Source organism: Corythoichthys intestinalis, chromosome 12, assembly GCF_030265065.1.
Source record: "Corythoichthys intestinalis isolate RoL2023-P3 chromosome 12, ASM3026506v1, whole genome shotgun sequence".
Lineage (NCBI taxonomy): Eukaryota > Metazoa > Chordata > Actinopteri > Syngnathiformes > Syngnathidae > Corythoichthys > Corythoichthys intestinalis.
The window spans coordinates 12655781-12676686 of record NC_080406.1 but is presented as its reverse complement, the minus strand read 5'-3'; the positions used below and the strand labels follow the sequence as shown (position 1 = coordinate 12676686).

Sequence of the window (20906 nt, the reverse complement as noted above, 5' to 3'; positions counted from 1 at the left end):
GTTCCAATATGGTTGACCCCATTCTAAATGCCCATGCTAGTTGATGGATCTTGATAAAACTATATACACTTTATGTTGAAGGTCATAAGTTTTATTGGTTAAATATACAAAGAAAAGTACAAATATTTGTTGGTTCTATGGCAGATTTTCATAAATGTGCAACATGAGCGCTGCCTGCAAAATGCCTTATCAAAATGCCTTTTCTTTTGAAGTGAACGGCATTTCTTAACCTGAAAAGATGGAAATGCCAAACGTTACACACAAAAACTTGAAACGTTTCTACACAAACTGTGTTTCAGGTTAAGAACACCCTGTAAATGCTTAACAAACTGTTAACAAATACTTCACAAATCAACAATAAAACAGTTTACTAATGATCTACTAACTAGTAAACGGATAGTTATTATAAAGTGTTACCGAAAAATGTTAAATGTGAAAGTTGTCAGTGTTACCCTTGCACCTGGTAGACCAGGTTCTCCTGTACGGCCAGGGTCTCCTAAAGAACCTTTTGGTCCTGATACGCCTGACGTTCCACGATCTCCTTGTGAACCCTACACAGGCAAAAATGTCAATCAGTATCTTGCATTGAACTCATCAATAACTACCGTAATTTTTGGACTATAAGCCGCTACTTTTTCCTTTCATTTTGGATCCTGCAGCTTATAGTACAGTACGGTTTATTTGTTGATTTATTGAGTTCATTGGTTACAATTTATGTGACAGCGGCGTCATAATTATGACATGACACTATCATGGGCACTACTGAATGCTTATGAGTAAAGATGTCCCGATCGATCGGCATCCCGATCACAACATTTTCAAAGTATCGGAATCGGCAAAAAAATATCGGACATGCCTTTTTTTTAATATATATATATATTTTTAAATTAAATCGTTTTCTAATTGTATTTAACGCGTTAACGGCGGTAATCAATTTTTTAAAAATTAATCACGTTAAAATATTTAACGCAATTAACGCATGTGCTGCACGACCCACTCACGCATTGTCGCGTTCAATCTATAATGGCGCCGTTTTACCTATATATAGAGCTAAAACGCAGCGTAAAATGTGTAGAGAGAATTTTAGCAGCCTTTGGAGCCTTTTTTCAAATGGCTAAAGCCTTACAATCCCTCTCTCAACAATTAGAAATATCGTGTGAAGCAATGTGGGAAGAAAGGTCATAGATCATCTTTTTCTTAACACCCTATGTCCTTTCCCAACGCAGAGAAGATATATCAATTGGTGCCCCTATGCACAGTCATGGTTGCACTTCCCATTATGCATTTGGGCAGAAGTTAAATGGCTGCAGTATCATTTACTGAAAGCTCAACAAATACACTAGATGACAATATTTAGTCACAATATACAAAGTCACATTTATCCTTTAAGAATTACAAGTCTTTCTATCCGTGAATCCCTCTCACAGAAAGAATGTTAATAATGAGGATTTATTGTCATAATAAACAAATACAGTACTTATGTACTGTATGTTGAATGTATATATTCGTCCGAGTTTTATTCATTTTTTTCTTAATGCATTGCCAAAATGTATATGATCGGGAAAAATTATCGGGAATGATTGCAATTGAATTGGGAGCAAAAAAAAAAAGCAATTGGATCAGGGAATATCGGGATCGGCAGATACTCAAACTAAAACGATCGGGATCGGATCGGGAGCAAAAAAACATGATCGGAACAACCCTAATTCTAGGATATTCTACAAACAACTAATAAACAGAAAAATAAGCTTCTGCTGTGAATTGGAATGAGTTTATCACTAGTAGACGTATGGCCGTCAGTGGCAGCCAATGCCAGGCAATGAGGTAATTTTGGGCCATTTAAGGTCATTTACCTGTTGATTTTCAGTAACTTCCTGTTGATTTTGGGGTATTTTATGGGTCACTCCTTTTTATTTTGAGTTACAGAACAGAAAGTAACCTGGGAATCACCAAAAATGAATAGGCAGTGACTCAAACTCAATAGGAAATGACCTGTAAATGCCCTAAACGAACAAATGTCATTTTCGTATCAAATTTGGTGGGTGGCGGCTTATAGTCAGGTGCGCCTTATAGTGCGAAAATTACAGTAACTGTACCTTTGGCCCGGGCAGCCCATCAGCACCAGGAAATCCTCGATTACCTGGCGCACCCTGTAAACAGAGGAAATATTACATGACTTTAGGCCATAAAATTATTAAAATGGTTTCCAGAAATGTTCATATCAGATACTACCACATCTTAGGCTGTGGTCCTTTACATTAGCAATACTCAAATTTTGTCTAGACTGCTTTCATAAATTGAAATCATAGCAAACATTTTCTGTGGTGGGTGAAGCAAGCCCCTTGTCAGGTAATATAGGGGTAGAGTATTTGATTATCATTAAGGCAGTTCTTCTCAAATAGTGGGGTGCGCCCCCCCAGGGGCCCGGGGGTTAGTGCATGTGACCTCGGAGAAACATACTTTTTTGCCGTACCAGAATAAAGTGTACTTGCACACCCACTCAGTAGGTGGCAGTGGTGCTATCATTTTCAGAGTGTGTGAAGTATTTTTGAACAGAATAAGAGCACAAGGAAAATAATACAGTTGGAGACGAGGAAAGACCAGTCTCTTTCCTGTGTGTAAAAATGTTTGCAGCGGACAGCGGGAAGCCAGATCAATTGAGACGTCACTTAAAGACATTAGACCCCAATTACATTGATAAGCTGCTTGATTGTTTTTCAGCGAAAACGTGCCGAACATTGCCAGCAATTGTCCCTCTTTGTCAATGTTACAGCAGTAAACCAGCATGCACTGTTAGCATGCTCAGTGTAATATAACACCTCACCATAGCAAAGGAGCTAATACTGCCTGCAGCAAAAATAAACACTGTCCCTCTGTCCAGGCACTCTGTCATCTAATTTGAATTTATTATTGATTGATTGATTTTATTAAGTTTTATTTTCAGCATCAAATGGTTCAAAAATGTACCTTGAGTGTATTTTTACAATTTAGATGTAACTTTTTTTATTCAGACAAATTGATGCACTTTAACTCTTCTGTTACAGACAAAACAATGTTAATAAAGTTATACTTTATTCTAAGTTGACTTGTATTACTTTTTTTCTTTCATATAAAAGGACAATTTATGCAGAGGTGTACTTATAATAATAATTTTAGAGACAAATGGTACTATTTAAAGTGACGACAGAGAGTTGGGGGGGTGCAAACGTTTACGTCTTCGTGGCCAGGGGAGCGAAACAGAAAATAATTGAGAAGCACTGCATTAAGGCAAGTAGTCCCTAAAATACAGAATTCTAATTGTTAAAGTTATGACTGGAGGAAGAATGACGACTCACTCGCTCGCCAACAGGACCCGGGGGGCCGACAGTTCCAGGGTCTCCACGAGGTCCTCTCTTCCCTTCTTCTCCCTGAGGTCCAATGACTCCCTGGGATCCGTGAGGACCCTATAAATGTGATAAATGAGGGAAATGAACAAGAATCTGGAAACAAATTCTTACTAATGGTTAATACAATGTACAGTATTTTATCTTACAATTTCTCCTTTGGGTCCAGCCTCTCCCTTAAATCCTGGTACACCAACATCTCCCTTTACCAGAACAGAATATGACTCAAAAACTGTCACTGGCAACAATTATACACAATATTACACAAACTAAACATAGTGAGCCGGCATACCAATTGTCCTTTGATACCAGGTTGCCCTGTGCTTCCCTGAGGTCCTGGAGGGCCAGCAGGTCCAAGATGGCCACCTGGACCTTGTGGACCAAGGTTTCCCTGTCACGATTTAACCTTGTAATCAAAGTGCAACCATTTCGTTTTTAATTAATTTGTGTTGTTTTACATACCAATGGTCCTTTGGCTCCTGGGCCACCATCTGTACCCGTGGGTCCCTTTGAGAGAGCAATGCATCATTTGGGAAAGAAATAGTGGCAGCTTATGCTATAAGTGATGACGTGAATGGACCATGTGATATTAAAAAAATATATATATATACCCTTAGGCCAACTGCTCCAGGTCTACCCAGATGTCCAGTCTCTCCTCGTTGGCCCTGAGGACCCTCTGGACCACGGACACCAGTGGGGCCAGGTTGTCCCTGTCATGCAGAAGTACAGAAAAAATACAGGTGGGGAAAAAAATCAGGGATGTAAAAATCAGAATGTGTGAATTACTATAAATTCTATGATTTCCTTGAACAATTAATTTACAAGACACTTTTACAATACTTGCCTTCATGCCTGGTGACCCCGGATATCCAGGAGGGCCACTGAGACCCAGGGGACCCTGGAGACCAACAAAATTACAAAGAAGTCAATGATTTAACCTCTTTAAATGTGACATTTTAGGCACTGTGATCAATCATGCTATTGAAGAAGAAAATCCCAATGATACAGCGTGCTTATGACTCCATGTATAGGTATGGATATATAATTTACTTATATGTAGATATTTTTAGTTTGAGTGTTTTTGTAAATTTAAACAAGTGAATGCTGACTTACCAATGGTCCTGGTTTTCCGACATTACCGGGCATTCCCCGCTTACCCTAAGGGCAGAGAAACATTTTTAAAACATCTTTTAGAATCATATTTTGTCTTAACCTCAAACTCATTCATTTATACCGGTCTGAAGTTATCATGACAGTTTATCATGACAGTAAAGCTTTTCATTGTAACAATTTTAAGCATACCGCTGTACCACCGGGTCCAGAGCGGCCCCTTTCCCCTGGCATCCCAGCAGGACCCTATGAACACAGAATGTGATCAGTTACACAAGTCTTCTAAACCAAGATTTCAAGGATGGATAAAGTTGCTTGCATGAAATGGGAATAGAAATAGTTAACAAATAGAAACTGCAACTTCTGGAGAAATTATGATGGAGCTTTGATGTGGTAGATACAGATCTATCAGGTCACTTCCTGTTGATTTGGGGACGTATCGGGGACACGTCCTGTCTATTTGGGGACATTTAGGAGACACATCCTGTTGATATCGGGTCACTTTCGGTTGATTTGGGGATTTTTTTGGCAACACTTCCTGTTGAGATCAGTTCACTTCCTATTGATTTGGGGACATTTGAGGGACACGTCCTGTTGATACCAGGTCACTTCCTGTTGATTTGGGCAGACAGTTTTTTACCATTGAAATTGAATGAGAAATTTGGACGTACTGTACATTGCCATCAATGGCATTGACTTACAGACGTCAATGGGATCCCTGTACATTGGCATCAATAGAATCGACATACATGGCCGTCAATGGCATGGACTTGCATAGCCCTCATTGTCATCTGTGTACATGGGCGTCAATGCAATTTAAAAGCCATCGGCAATGAATGGTAATTTGGGCGTACATGGCCATCAATGGCATGGACGTTCATGGCTGTCAATGGCATTGACTTACTTGAGCGCCAGTTGAATGTCGATGGGCTGTAAAAATAACAAGAGCTTATTTTTTCGTGCCATAGAAAATAAATGGGAAATTTAGATGTAGATGGCTGTCAATGGCATCCCAATAGAAATGAAAGGGACCGTTTTTGGCGAATTTTGGGGGAACCTTAACTTTTATGCCCCTTACCGTCCTGGAATTTTGATGTGTAAATTATGCGATTTGGTAATCTTGGGGGGGGGGGGGGGGGGTGTCATTCAAAAATTCCCTGCGTCTAGTGAAAATTCCAGTCATTTTGATATTTGACCGGTGATGGTCGGTCAAACGGTTTGGGCTGTGCGGCGCGTCGAAGAAATGCCATTCAAAAAACAAAGCCCCATATAACTAATAAAATCACTGCAGTTAATGTATAGAAAAGCACACAGAAACACAAATTGTCTAATCTATTGGCAGAAGAAGTGTGATATATGAGGAAAAGAGCTTACCATTGGTCCAGGTCCTCCCATTGGACCAGGCGGGCCTGTGGCACCCTGATGACACATTAAAAACGTGTGTTATTATGATTGGATAACAATTAAATGGCCCTTTAAATCAGCCTGCTATTTTGGATGAAGTTCATCAATTAACCCCAAATCAATGAATTTACCTTGGATCCAACAGCTCCACGTTCTCCCTTTAGTCCGAGTGGTCCTGAATGGCCCTATAAAAATAAGACTCAGCTTTAAAATATTGATTTATGGTTAAAAATACCATACTCGATACTGAAAACTCATTCACTTACTCGATGACCTTTTAGTCCGGGAGGCCCGGGTGTACCTGGAAATCCTCTTGCTCCCTGTAATACGAGTCGTTATTGTAAATGAGAGATCGAAGTTACAATTGAATAATATGAATGTATATTAACACAATAAGAAATTGATCTTACTTGTGATCCTGGGAATCCAACCTCTCCAGTGTTTCCCGACTTTCCTGCTTCACCCTATGTGAGGACATAATAGTTAAGCATTGACTGACAACACCGCTGACCAATCAGTAAGAATTTTCATAGGCCACATCTGACGTACATCTTCTCCTGCTTTTCCTGCAGGGCCCTCAGGTCCTCTTTGCCCAGGCGGACCCTAAAATAAAAACAGTTCCATTATTAACATCTGAGAAATGAGTACCTATTACAGAAAACGTTAAGGATTCTATACCATATGCCCAGGATCACCAACATCTCCAGGAGGTCCTTGTACTCCAGATTGACCCTTTCATATGCAGAAGAAACCATTTTTCAATAAAGTTGCAAGCACACACGTTTTCCCAGACAATTCTGGGAAATATCATGGAATGCAGACATAATTCTTAACATTTTTATCTAAGACATGCAATTTGGTTCTGATTGTGGAGTAGGAGGATGTCTAGGTACCATCCCAGGAATTTTACTGGAATGGCTACTTAAAAATCAAATGGCTAATCCCATGTTCATTTCGAAGCAAATGAGCTTAAAGACTCTTTCATGTGTGCTGCTTTGGTAAAAATATCTAAATTGATGAAAATGGTCTCATGGAAATATTCTTTTCCACCTTCACAGGGGGCACCAAAGTCTTGGGAACGGTGTCCAAAACAAATACAGCAGGGGTCCCCAAATTTTTTCCTGTGAGGGCCAGATAACTCTTCCCTTCTCTGATGAGGGGCAGGGGTCAGTTTTTAACAGAAAAAGTGTGACGATTGCAGGAGTGCCTAAATGTAAAAATGTATTGTTTTTCAGAAAGCCACAATCAAATAACCCTTTCTGGATTCTTAACGGAACAAAAGTAAATAAAATAAAAACTATATAATATAGTATAATATAATTAGGGCTGTCAAAATTATCGCGTTAATGGGCGGTAAATAATTTTTAAAATTAATCACGTTAAAATATTTGACGCAATTAACGCACATGCCTCGCTCAAACAGATTAAAATGTCAGCACAGTGCAATGTCCACTTGTTACTTGTGTTTTTTTGGAGTTTTGTCGCCCTCTGCTGGCGCTTGGTTGCGACTGATTTTATGGGCTTCAGCACCCATGAGCATTGTGTAATTATTGACATCAACAATGGCGGGCTACTAGTTTATTTTTTGATTGAAAATTTTACAAATTTTATTAAAACGAAAACATTAAGAGGGGTTTTAATATACAATTCTTATAACTTGTACTAACATTTATCTTTTAAGAACTACAAGTCTTTCTATCCATGGATCGCTTTAACACGGTGGTGTCCAAAGTATTCCACAGTGGGTGCGGGTTTTTGTTCAAACCCATCATGAGGAGTCCTTTCACCAATCTGGTGTCTCACAAGTGTAATCAGTTGATTGCAGTCCGGTGCTGCTTGTTTTAGCACAAACTTCATTGGTTAAACTGTCTGTGCTCGATTGGTAGGAACAAAAACCAGGACCCACAGCGGCCCTTGAGGACAGGTTTGGACACCCATGCAAGTTTAACAGAATGTTAATAATGTTAATGCCATCTTGTTGATTTATTGTTATAATAAACAAATACAGTACTTATGTACCGTATGTTGAATGTATATATCCGTCGTGTGTCTTATGTTTCCATTCCAACAATAATTTACAGAAAATTTGGGCATATTTTATAGATGGTTTGAATTGGGATTAATTACGACTAATTAATTTTTAAGCTGTAATTAACTCGATTAAAAATTTTGTTTGACTGCCCTAAATATAATATAATATAATATAATATAATATAATATAATATAATATAATATAATATAATATAATATAATATAATATAATATAATTAGGGCTGTCAAACGATTAAAATTTTTAATTGTTTAAATTAAATTAATTAATCGCAATTAATCGCAATTCAAACCATCTATAAAATATGCCATATTTTTCTGTAAATTATTGTTGGAATCGAAAGATAAGACACAAGATGGATATATACATTCAACATACGGTACATAAGTACTGTATTTATTATAACAATAAATCAACAAGATGGCATTACCATTATTAACATTCTGTTAAAGCGATCCATGGATAGAAAGACTTGAAGTTCTTAAAAGTTATAGAAATGTTATATCAAAACCCCTCTTCATGTTTTCATTTTAATAAAATTTGTAAAATTTTCAATCAAAAAATAAACTAGTAGCCCGCCATTTTTGATGTCAATAATTACTTACACAATGCTCATGGGTGCTGAAGCCTATAAAATCAGTCGCACCCAAGCGCCAGCAGAGGGCGGCAAAACTCCGAAAAACACAACAACTACACCTTTCACTGTGCTCTCATTTTAATCTGTTTGAGCGGGGCATTTGTGCGTTAATTGCGTCAAATATTTTAACTGGATTAATTTAAAAAATTAATTACCGCTCGTTAACGCGATAATTTTGATAGCCCTAAATATAATATAATATAATATAATATAATATAATATAATATAATATAATATAATATAATATAATATAATATAATATACAGGGGTGCACATAATTTTTTTGCCCAGGTTCTCAGAGGAGGACCTGGAGATGTGACTTGGTCCTCATTGAGCTTGAGAGCCGACCCGCCTGATGCGATAAATTTATGACAAGCTTTACTTAGAGCCAATTAACTTTAATTAATTATATTAACAATTAATGCTTGATTAACATCAACTGGCACAACAAAATTGCCATTACTTTGAAGTGAAATGTAAAGAAATAAAATGCACCAATTCAAAATAATGGGCATTATGCGGCTCCCACATTAACTCCAAGCCTTTTTAAAAGTGGGATATCCTCCTCATAAGACTTCATTGAACGTGCATTTTTAGCTTTGTAAAATGCGAGCAAAAACACGTTTGTCAGTGCATGTCGCTGTTCATTACCTTTATTCCGCCCTATTCCGCCACTTGTCCATAGGGCGAGTGGGGTCCTGTTTGACATCGATAGTTTGCTTAATTGCCACATGCTCTCTGTTTTTTTCGTGCTTTTCAAAGTTTGGATGGCTGAAATTCTTTGACCCAACTTAAAATGCGCTGCTCTTATCGGCGACATTGGGATTCTCACGGCACATTTTGTACCGCATTTCCGTGCGAGCATCATTTGCTTCTAGCCATGGTACCTCCTATAGCCACTTTTCAGCAAAAGTCCTTTTTTTCGGTAGCTCCGGTGACGTCTCTGTCGTCTGTCTGTCTTTTGACGGGGTGGGGGAACACGGAAGTAATTACTCAGTGTGGCCTGCCTCTTCGACATTTTGAGAAGTTATTTTCTCGTGTCCGCCGCAAATACAGTGGTCAGCCATCGGTACGCAAAAGTGTATGGAAGCCGTTGAGGGCCAGCGCATTTGTCTACGTCCAGTACGTTAGCGCGCATGCGGACCACTTATGTGCACCTCTGATAATATAATATAATATAATATAATATAATATAATATAATATAATATAATATAATATAATATAATATAATATAATATAATATAATATAATATAATATAATATAATATAATAATAACACTATTAATCAAATAGATAATAACCAAATAACCCTCTCTGGGTTCTTCACAGAAAAAGCCAGGAAATAAATAACACAAGTAAAAATAAATAAATAAAAAAATAAAAAAATGTTCAGGTGGCCGGAACAAATGAGGAGGAGGGCCAGATCCGGCCCATGGGCCGTAGTTTGGGGACCCCCTGAAATACTGTATCTACAGTACAGTAGCTAGGTAGGTTCGCAGGTTGGTTGGTCGGTATGTAGGACTTACAGGAGAACCAGTTGGCCCAGGAGGTCCTCTTGCTCCAGCTTCACCCTAAAGCAAAAAATTCAAATACCATAAAATGAAAACAAAAGGGTTTAGTGTATAAACAACAGCTATAGTATACTGTATACATGACTTTGGGGAGAGAATGTAAAATAGGTTTGCGTGAGAAAAGATTTTCCATTTTTAAACAAGCCTAAATGTTGTGTTGACCTCTTACCCTTGCGCCACTTAACATGCTTTGGGGTGCATTTTTCCCTTCCAACACTCCAGCCATCTGTGAGCCAAGGCCCTGCTGTTGAAATACACAATTAAACATAGGAACTTGTCTTTGATTAGTGTTGCCATGTTTGAAGTTTGCATCGCTAAAGATAGAAGAAAGACTAAACAAAATGATTCTAGAATTATTTACTTTGGTTGTCGGTATTTGTAGCATTGGATTAAACCTTGGGTAGTGCTTACGACTTACTCCTGGGTGAGTTGGGTGTCCTGGAGGTCCTGGTTCACCAGGCTGACCTGGAATTCCTGGCTCTCCATCAAACCCTGGAGAACCTCGCAGCCCCTAAAAGCAAAATAATAGTTGCATTCTCAGTGTTTTCAATTGTGTAATTATGAGTACTGGTGTTAGTGTTTCCAGTCTGTGATTACGACCATTCCAGACTATTCGCTTATTCCTGCCATTTATCACCTGGAATTGGTTTCAGGTCACCAATGACCGGCGTTATAAATAACGGCGCTAGAGTATAACGGCATTCCTAACAGCGTCATTTTTTTTAAAGAAGTGAATAATCTAATTATTTACTTTTCCCATCTGTGCAGCGCCGTTACCGATACTGAGAATGTGAAGAGGCGCGTTACTACAATTATGTTGAATGAAGCACGAGTTGTCTGATTTTATCACAGCTTCCTGGGAGAGAGCAGAGCGGGTGGGGGGAGGAGGAAAGGGGTGGTGACGCCGTTGCAAACTCGATGATGATTGGCAAGTTAGCTCGGAGTGTTAGCATAGCATTCGCGTTCTCAATAGCATTAGTATTTAGCATGGTTAGCGTTATTTTAAACTCTCAGGCAACCTTTTATTTAGATACAGTTCGTAGTGTCCAGGTGGGTACAATTAATGGAATATAATGCAATATTTTCCTGCTTAGTGTGCATTATCATCACTAAGTTGGGGTTTTCCTTGTAGATGCTACAATATAATAATATATATGGCGGAAAACACAGACAAGGCAGAAAAAGCTGTTTCTGCTCTTGCACCCCTCTTTAAAATAAACTGCTGTATTTTAAGCCAAAAGAACGGTTGTGTTTGATAGAACAATATGTTTATATGCTGCCATAGCAGATTCATGGAGCATTAAGCCCCCAAACTATTTTTACTTTGTCCATTTTACCCTAGAAACCCCCGTTTACAGACGTCGCGCAACCGCTTTTGTTTCAACCCAGTCATAAAAAGAAGGTAAGTAATTATATTTATTATTCAAAATGTCATTTTTAGCTTAGAATTGTTAATCAATGTCTAATATTTCGTTTAAAAAAAAAACACTTTAAAAAATTATTCACTCGCATATTTTAAACTTTTAAACAAATTACGTCGCAATGGCAAGAATTGGTGTCTGTAAATACGTGACTGATATCCACCTCATAACTATCGCTTAATTGTACTTTTTTTTGTTACTGTTGCATTTTCCCCGATATGTTAGATGATAAATAATCGACCCAAACAAAGAAAATTTGAAAAAAACCTTTAAAAGGGTAAATATATGAAAAAGAAAATCTCGACCACTCCTTGATGTCTGTGATTTCTGCATCGCGACCCTTGTAATATTACCATGTTTCACCCATAAAATCCCCTAAAATTGAGCTGTGACCATTCACAGCTGTGCCTTGACACTCAGTGATACATGCTACATGGAGTTTTTGGATCAAAAATAAGTACGCGATAATATCTCGTTAAAATCATGGCATCTTTAATTATGTTCTTGTGTGCTTGTAATAATTAAAGCAAAGATAGGAGAGGCAGATGATTCAGAGCCTCACCTGCATACTGAAAAGCATACCTATGGTTGGTATATCTATTTATTCATGGCTGTCTGTCTCTACATTTTCCTATAATTGACTGATTACGAGTCCATGGTGTAGGGTGTGGATGTTGGTGGGAAAAAGCCACAGATCTCAGCAACCCGAAACAAGATATTGAGAGACGGTTAGACAATTGATTAGGTCGTGGTTCCAGAAGCGGATTCAGGATTGATTCCTACTCTATGACCGTGTTCCCTAGTGATTAACTGGCAGTACAAGGCAGGAAATCGGCAGGATGTCAGTGGATGGATGAAATTTAGTGGATATAACTTACAGGCCTTCCTTTGTTTCCTCTGGGTCCTCTATCTCCTGGGGAACCAGGTGGTCCCTATGGAACATGTAAATATAAGAAAGCTGGTTATCAAGTTGATAAAACCACACAAACTGCATGTGAAATACAATGATAACCCGGCTTTTTGCCAAGCAAGTGGAACAAGAATCGCTAAAATCCTCACCATAGGCCCAGGACGACCTCGAATTCCAGTCACCTGCAAAATGTTCGATATACCTTATTTGCTTTTGGTGTACTGATTTTTCAAACTTAGAACTAAGAGTATACTCACAAGTGGGACATCACCAGGCTCTCCTTTCTGGCCCTGGAGTCACAAACAAAAAAGGTGAGACCTAACCATATACAATAAGTACTATATCAGTACAAATACTGTTCCTACCTTGTAAATTCTGCCCCCACCTACAAAAAAAAACAAAAAAACAAAGCCAACCATTAATGCAGTGTTGAAATTCATATTTGGTTAAAGCATAACATAGGATGTAAACTTCATATACCAGCAAAATAGAGAGTTTAGCTTTTTTTAAAATATGAATTTAGTGGTTTACTTTTATTTATTCTGTGACTGTTAGTGTTGTTTTCGTAACAATAACAATAACGAAAAAATTGCTTTGACGAAGAAATTTTTCATGAAGATGACGAGATGATAACGAGCTTAAATGTTTCTTGGGAGACTAAAGCATAAGGAGAAGAATGCAGTTTTCATCTGACTAGACGAGACGAAAATGCGCCTTAGTTTCTCTCACATGTTCACAATGTGCAACATGTTTATGTTTAGTTAGCCAGCATTGTAGCAGTGTCTGGTTGTGTCACTCATTGCCCCCCAACTTACCAGCGTCCTCTCCAGGCTTGCTTGTTTTGAAACACACAAGGTAAGATATGCTTTATCTTGGCAAGAGAGAATATGCAATGTTGCTTTACCCTTTAAAGGTCTGTGCTAGGTGATCATCACACACTACATATAACTCGTAGCGTTAGCTTAGCATTCACGTTCAAGTTAGCATTAGGCTAATGCTAATGGCAAGCGTCCTCGTAAACTCTTGGACAACTTTTTTTTTTTTTACACACAGTTTGTGGGGCACAGGTAGCTTCGATAGAAGGACTCGGTGTAACAATCCCCAGGACTATGCATGGCAGGGGTGTCCTCCTCCCTGAGCCAAGCTTGCACCTGACCGCATACCTGGATGGACTAGGAGCTGCTGCTTTAAGGCTCTGCTCAGCCACTGAGACACTAAGCTAATGACTAATAGAAAATAATGAACTGTTTTCCTGCTGAGAGTCTATTATCACGAAGTTGGAGTTGTCCTTGTAGACCAGTAGTCTCCAAACTATTCCACATAGGACCACTGTGGGTCCTGGTTTTTGTTCATACCAATCAAGTACAGACCTTTTCACCAATCTGGTGTTTTGTAAGTGTAATCAGTTGATTGCAGTCAGGTGCTGCTTGTTTTAGTACAAACCACATTGGTTAAAAGTAGGGTTGTTCCGATCATGTTTTTTTGCTCCCGATCCGATCCGATCCCCATCGTTATGTTTGAGTATCTGCCGATCTCGATATTTCCCGATCCGATTGCTTTTTTTTTTGCTCCCGATTCAATTCCAATCATTCCCGATAATTTTTCCCGATCATATAGATTTTGGCAATGCATTAAGAAAAAAATGGATAAAACTCGGACAAATATATACATTTAACATACAGTACATAAGTACTGCATTTGTTTATTTTGACAATAAGTCCTCAAGATGGCATTTACATTATTAACATTCTTTCTGTGAGAGGGGTCCACGGATAGAAAGACTTGTAATTTTTAAAGGATAAATGTGACTTTGTATATTGTGACTAAATATTGCCATCTAGTGTATTTGTTGAGCTTTCAGTAAATGATATTGTGGCCATTTAACTTTTCTGCCCAAATGTATGATGGGAAGTGCAACCATGACTGTGCGTAGTGGCACTGATTGGTATATCTTCTCTGCGATGGGAAATAACATGTTGTGTTAAGAAAAAGATCAACTACTACCTTTCTTCCCCACATTGTTTCCCACGATTGTTCTAATTGTTGAGAGACAGATTGTAAGGCTTTAGCCATTAAAAAAAAAGGCTCCAAAGACTGCCAAAATTCACTCTACTCATTTTATGCTGCCTTTTAGCTCTATATATAGGTACAACTGCGCCATTATAGATTGAACGCGACAATGCGTGAGTGGATCGTGCAGCGCATGCATTCATTGCGTTAAATATTTTAACGTGATTAATTATAAAAAAAAAAAAAAAAAATTACCACCGTTAACGCGATAAATTTGATAGCCCTACTTTAAGCCAAAACTAAAGACTCTGGATGAGTGTAAGACATTTTGTCTGTAACGTTAAATACAATTAGAAAACGATTTAATTAAAAAATATATATATACCCTACCCACGTGACGTCACAACTCCGCCCTCCTGACTGGTGCCGCCCAATTGTCCGTCAACACATTGTGTTTACCTGTTACGGCTACGTACATTCCTCCTATTTACGGCGTGTTTTTCTACTCGTTAACATTAATAATCAAAATGGTGAAGGCGTGTGTGGCGGTCGGTTGCAATAACAGAGAAGATAGACGGAGAGACTTGAAGTTCTACCAGATTCCGAGAGACCCGGAGAGGAGAGAGCGAGATGGGCTGCTGCAATTCGACGAGAAAACTGGGCTCCAAACGATTACCACAGATTATGTAGTAGTCATTTTATATCTGGTAAGATGCATTTAATATATATTTAGAGGGTTTTGGGCTGACAACCACAATTAAGATCATTGCTAGGCTAATCGCCGACAACATACACGTATGTATGTAGTGAGAGTGCTATCGCTAAACCATATAAACATTAAAAGCCCTAGCTCCATTGACAAATGACATGAAATACATTAGACTTGACAGTGGATGTTAGCAAGAACAAAAGATTTTGAATTGAAAATTTCGTAACTCACCTTTCCAAGCACAAGATAGATTCCTGCCGAATTTTCATGGACGAGGACCTGTTTCACCCAACCAGCAACGAAGTATTTACAAGCCTCCAAGCTCTTAAAGTTTTTCAAACTTTTTTGAGAATAGGCTGATTTTGTGTGGACAAGATAGTTGTAAATATCAGGGTAGCTAGCAGGTGTCAGGCAAATACAGCGAAGACAGCGGGTCGAAAAACATCGATTTAGGCATCAAATATGGATCTGGTGAATGGATAAACTGAAGCTTTTCCACATAACGCCTTTTATGCAACGCATCCAGTGAGTTTACGGCATCCGAAAGCACCGGGTCTTCCATGAAATGCATTATAAATTGCTCGATCAATTGAGACCATTGATAATACAGACACAAAATGACAGACAAGGGGGCGGAACAATACAGCGATCACGTGATTTTGTGACGTCGGTGGGTAGGGTCTATATATTAAAAAAAGGCATGTCCAATATTTTTTTTGCCGATTCCGATACTTTGAAAATGATGTGATCAGACCCGATCGATCGAGACATCTTTAGTTAAAAGGTCTGTACTTGATCGGTAGGAACAAAAACCAGGACCCGCAGCGGCCCTCGAGGACTGGTTTCGAGACCCTAGACGCTACAATATGTGCAAAAACAAATATATATTTTTTAAATAAAGAATTTCAATTTTAAAAACAAAACATTTTGAGTAAACCTTGACTAAAACTAGATGCAATTAGTCTGAGTTTTCGTTAACAAAAACCGAAACCAAAACCAAACCGAACACAAGCATATCTTGAAATAGCTGAAATATGACTAATAAAAAAAAAAAAAAAAAAAAAAAGACTATGGCTGAGACTACAATTAAAAGGACTGCCAAAAACAACACTGGACTTTCTGTAACATCCACTAACAATCTATGCTAAAGTTAGCTCAACAAAGCTTATCTTTGAGTCCAGATGTATTACTTGGACATACTTCCTTGGCACCAGTTACTGTATTTAACTATTAACCAGGGCTTGGACGCCATTTCATGGAAGAAACTTTCTTAACATGCTTCACTTTAATTTGTTTATAATCTATTAAATTAACTTCAAAGTCGATGATTTCCCAGAGGAAGGTGACTGCTCACCATAACTGCCTCCGCCGCCGCCGCCAGAGGTTCCGCTCTGACAAATAGGGCAGCACTCCCCCTCGGGGATGAACATCTTTTCACAGTGGGTCAGCTCTTCGCACTGGATGCTGTCGCAGAGGACCTGACCGTTGTCACAGACGCAGAGTCGGCACGGTTCCGGCTTCCAGATGTCCTTGTTCGGGTAGACTTGGCCATCTGCTTTGCAGCTGCCATCGTCTCCTGTGAATGCAAGGAATGGTGGATGACACTTATTGTTTAGGGTTAGAGATTTACCAAAAGCTTTCTAATGCTAAGAATGTATTCATAATTCAGACTGCTTATCGTCACTAGGGTCGTGGGTATAATAGTCTACTAGTTGACTAGAATAGTTCAGTTTAATTTTAGTTTAGTCACATATCATTCAAAGTATACAATGCATTGCATATACAAACAGATACAGTATATGTTTATACATTTAGATATGCGAAAAGGACACTTATTTCAGTAGTATGCACTCTGTTGTGTCAGATCATTTGCCACTCAAGAACAGACAATACTGCAACTACTTTAAATCACTTTCCAGTCAAAGGGTAAAAACAAATGACCATATTGATGAAAAATTGCTTTTTGCGTCCACCTTCATTCATTATGAATGTGCAATGTCCGACTACATGCACTACCGGTGGCGTGGGGAGTGGGGTGCTGAGGGTGCTACAGCGACCCCTGGTGTTGGGGTGAAAAGAAGTGTTTTGTAGATTATTACTAGCCTGGTACACCAGACTCAACGCTGTTCCAGCTATTGAGTCTGGCCACCATTCCCACAGAAACAATTTCCAGGGCGGAGCAAGCCACAGCAAACAGACAGCGGAGTGGACCAATCAGCGACGGGCAGACGTGACGTTAGTAAAATGACGACGGCAGGACGAGGGACTCTCCCCACTCTCCTCGCGACTTGCGCACGGAAGTAAACATACGAAGAGAGCGGAGTTTATTCGACATGGCTAGCGCGAGACAGACTGTTGTCAATGACTCGTGTCGATGTGTTTTTGGTCATTTAAAACTGATTTTACCGTGGATTGGAACATATTCTCGGCTCTGCCGTTCACCATCTGTGTTGTTGAAGAGACGACTTTCGACGCGCAAGAGTGACGTTGCTCGTGAAGAACACGTCACACAAATAAACGAATCTGATTTGTCGATTGATTTTGTATCTGCTCGAAAAGGCCGTTAATGGGATGGTTCCCAGACTATTTCTCTCAGTGTTTGAAAAATACAGGGAGAATAGTCTGGCAGAGCCAGGCTAGATTATTACCGTATTGGCCTGAATATAAAACGGTGTTTTTGCATTGAAATAAGACTGAAAAAGTGGGGGTCGTTTTATATTCGGGGTCTAGATATTATACCCATTCACGACGCTAGATGGTGCCAGATATCATTGAAGCGAATGCTGAACTTGACTCTCCCGGCCAAAATGACCTCTTATGGTTAATGCAGTTACTGCAATTTTGTTGTTCTATCACAATAGATTGGTTTATTTACATTTCCAAACCCTGAAGCCATTCATTTACGAATGTGATTGCACTTTAGTTTACATATTTAAATGTTCAGATATTAAGATTTGAATGAGGCAGAATAACATGCTTTTTCTCTTAAATATATTGTTATAATCGTTTGTTTCAGATGTACTGTATTTATTTTCTGTATAAAAATTAATTTGGTGTTCAAAAAGTCTTTTTTCAAACTTGAGTCTTGAAAAAGAGTGGGTCGTCTTGCAATCAGGGCCGTCTTATATTCGGGCCAATACAGTATTATTGTTCGTTTATTTTATTTTATTTTATTTTATTTTATTTTATTTTATTTTATTTTATTTTATTTGTTAAAAATAAATCACTAAATAAAATATATTGATACAATTGTGTATTTAACTAAATAAAATAAATATGTTATAAATAAAAGTTTTTTTTTTTTTTTTGTTAATAACATGGTTGCTTGCTAACAGGTCACGTTGAATAAGTTGCTATTGGAATGGAAAGGTTTTGGCAGTTGTTAACATGGCGTAAAAACAAATGAGTGATTTTTTTTCTATACAAAAAACAGCAAAATTTTCTAAAAATCAGTTTGAGGTTGAAAATTAAGATGATTATGATTTTAATAGTGTCCAGTGAGGAGAAGATTTGGACCGTGGAGAACTTCAAATAGCTTGCATTGTAGCCATACTATTGTTTGTTGTTGCTGTTGAGCTGCTGTCGTTCAGAGCGCTGTTGGATATTTGTGTGCAATTTATTTGCGTGTTCTGATAAGTGGGTTGTAAACCGAGGCTTATTGGACCTTTTAGTTTTTAAATGTCTTTGCGTGTCATTGCGCCGTCTAGCTGCGGGGATTTGCATTATAAGACACTGGTGCTTATATTTCCACTACAAAAACTCCATCACACCCTGTAGGTGAAATAGAACGCTGTCTTTGTAGTAGCCTAGTAGTAGTAGTTCGTAAACTTTGCAGCATGCGTGTGTGCTGCCATTGTGCACGCCTTGCATGGAGAAAAAGAGCAGGCATGACAACTTTAGATTGAACCGTCTGTTTTTGGATGGGAAAAACAAAATAAGATCCTCAGCACCCCCTGCTGTGAGTGACTTCCAGCGCCCCTGTGCACTACAGTAGTTTAATAGTAGGACATCACAAACAAGACAAAAAAAAAGTTCTGGAAAATGTGATGCTTTGTCTAAGCAAAGTCTCCGGCTGTCAGACATGACATCATTTCTTTTCTGAAGCTTCGTCTCTGAACTGAATTAATTGAAGAAGACAAAACCTGCTGAAGCGTTTATAAATTCCCAACTTAAACATCTGTTGGAAAAGAAAATAAAACATTTGTTTTTCCTACTGAAATGAATATGAATGCACCTTCCCCACTATTTCTTAAGTTGAAATAAACTTCTATAGACAAAGTTCGTTGGGCTGCAAAATTACACACACTATTCAGGTAAGAATGACAAACCTGACACAGATTGCTATACCCTTGGACAAACACTCAAGCTATCTTAAGCCTTCTGAGTAAAACAACTTATCTATTATGAACACAAAATACTGTATGTCAAGACCTTGTTACGGTAATATTTTTTTTCACCTGAACAGCAGAGGGCAGCTCTGTGCCTAAATTGCAGGTAAACCAGATCATACCACAGAAGTCATACAAGCACAGAGAAAACAAGTTTAAAATCTCAAGCCATAGTTCTCTATTCACAGGACAAAACAATTTCCGCTGTTCACTAAAAAACAAATCATTTCCAAAGTGATATCTGGTGAAACAAATGGCAAAAAAGCAACTGGCATTCCAGCTCCATGTGCCTTACACGATAAGAATGCAATGCGATGCAATTATCGCATTTGAAAGCAACAATAGGTAACTTTTCAGTTTTGGTTGATTTTAGCGACGTCGGTGGACAAAAGCGGTAGTGTTTTGCCTTGAAACTGCGTTTCCCATGAGGACCAGCGCACACCCGCACATTGTCGTAAAATCATGATCTCCTGGTCGCCTGCAGATGGATTAAACGACATTTCTGTTTCCAGCGGTTGTGTGAAGGATGAAAAGTACCGTATCGCCCCGAATATAAGACGGCCCTGATTATAAGACGACCCCATCTTTTTCAAGACTCAAGTTTGAAAAAAGACATTTTGAACACCAAATTAATTTTCATACAGAAAATAATAACAGTACATCTGAAACAAATGATTATAACAATATATTTGAGAGAAAAAGCATGTTATTTTGCCTCATTGAAATCTTAATATCTGAACATTTAAATATGTAAACTAAAGTGCAATTACATTCGCAAATGAATGGCTTCTGGTTTTTGAAATGTAAATACAGTGCCTTGGAAAAGTATCCGGCCCCCTTGAATCTTGCAACCTTTCGCCACATTTCAGGCTTCAAACATAAAGATATGAAATTTAATTTTTTTGTCAAGAATCAACAACAAGTGGGACACAATCGTGAAGTGGAACAACATTTATTGGATAATTTAAACTTTTTTAACAAATAAAAAACTGAAAAGTGGGGCGTGCAATATTATTCGGCCCCTTTACTTTCAGTGCAGCAAACTCACTCCAGAAGTTCAGTGAGGATCTCTGAATGATCCAATGTTGTCCTAAATGACCGATGATGATAAATAGAATCCAACTGTGTGTAATCAAGTCTCTGTATAAATGCACCTGCTCTGTGATAGTCTGAGGGTTCTGTTTAAAGTGCAGAGAGCATTATGAAAACCAAGGAACACACCAGGCAGGTCCGAGATACTGTTGTGGAGAAGTTTAAAGCCGGATTTGGATACAAAAAGATTTCCCAAGCTTTAAACATCTCAAGGAGCACT

General features: G+C 38.4%; 1 protein-coding gene across 2 annotated transcripts in view; it reads right to left on the bottom strand.

The window, feature by feature from the left end:
• Nucleotides 1-20906, bottom strand: part of col5a2a (collagen, type V, alpha 2a) — an 86971-nt gene that overhangs the window by 28627 nt on the left and 37438 nt on the right. Inside the window, exons 2-25 of one of the 2 annotated variants that reach the window (XM_057852217.1) lie at nucleotides 16561-16782; nucleotides 12853-12872; nucleotides 12745-12777; nucleotides 12637-12669; nucleotides 12456-12509; nucleotides 10575-10667; nucleotides 10326-10400; nucleotides 10112-10156; nucleotides 6576-6629; nucleotides 6447-6500; nucleotides 6308-6361; nucleotides 6164-6217; nucleotides 6029-6082; nucleotides 5868-5912; nucleotides 4686-4739; nucleotides 4497-4541; nucleotides 4228-4281; nucleotides 3995-4093; nucleotides 3846-3890; nucleotides 3676-3774; nucleotides 3533-3586; nucleotides 3336-3443; nucleotides 2097-2150; nucleotides 453-551 (exon numbers count right to left, since the gene is read on the bottom strand). In XM_057852217.1, the coding sequence (XP_057708200.1) occupies nucleotides 453-551; nucleotides 2097-2150; nucleotides 3336-3443; nucleotides 3533-3586; nucleotides 3676-3774; nucleotides 3846-3890; nucleotides 3995-4093; nucleotides 4228-4281; nucleotides 4497-4541; nucleotides 4686-4739; nucleotides 5868-5912; nucleotides 6029-6082; nucleotides 6164-6217; nucleotides 6308-6361; nucleotides 6447-6500; nucleotides 6576-6629; nucleotides 10112-10156; nucleotides 10326-10400; nucleotides 10575-10667; nucleotides 12456-12509; nucleotides 12637-12669; nucleotides 12745-12777; nucleotides 12853-12872; nucleotides 16561-16782 (1601 nt within the window). The remainder of the gene's footprint in view (nucleotides 1-452; nucleotides 552-2096; nucleotides 2151-3335; nucleotides 3444-3532; nucleotides 3587-3675; nucleotides 3775-3845; nucleotides 3891-3994; nucleotides 4094-4227; nucleotides 4282-4496; nucleotides 4542-4685; nucleotides 4740-5867; nucleotides 5913-6028; nucleotides 6083-6163; nucleotides 6218-6307; nucleotides 6362-6446; nucleotides 6501-6575; nucleotides 6630-10111; nucleotides 10157-10325; nucleotides 10401-10574; nucleotides 10668-12455; nucleotides 12510-12636; nucleotides 12670-12744; nucleotides 12778-12852; nucleotides 12873-16560; nucleotides 16783-20906) is intronic. The other variant, XM_057852218.1, reaches the window with a different exon arrangement.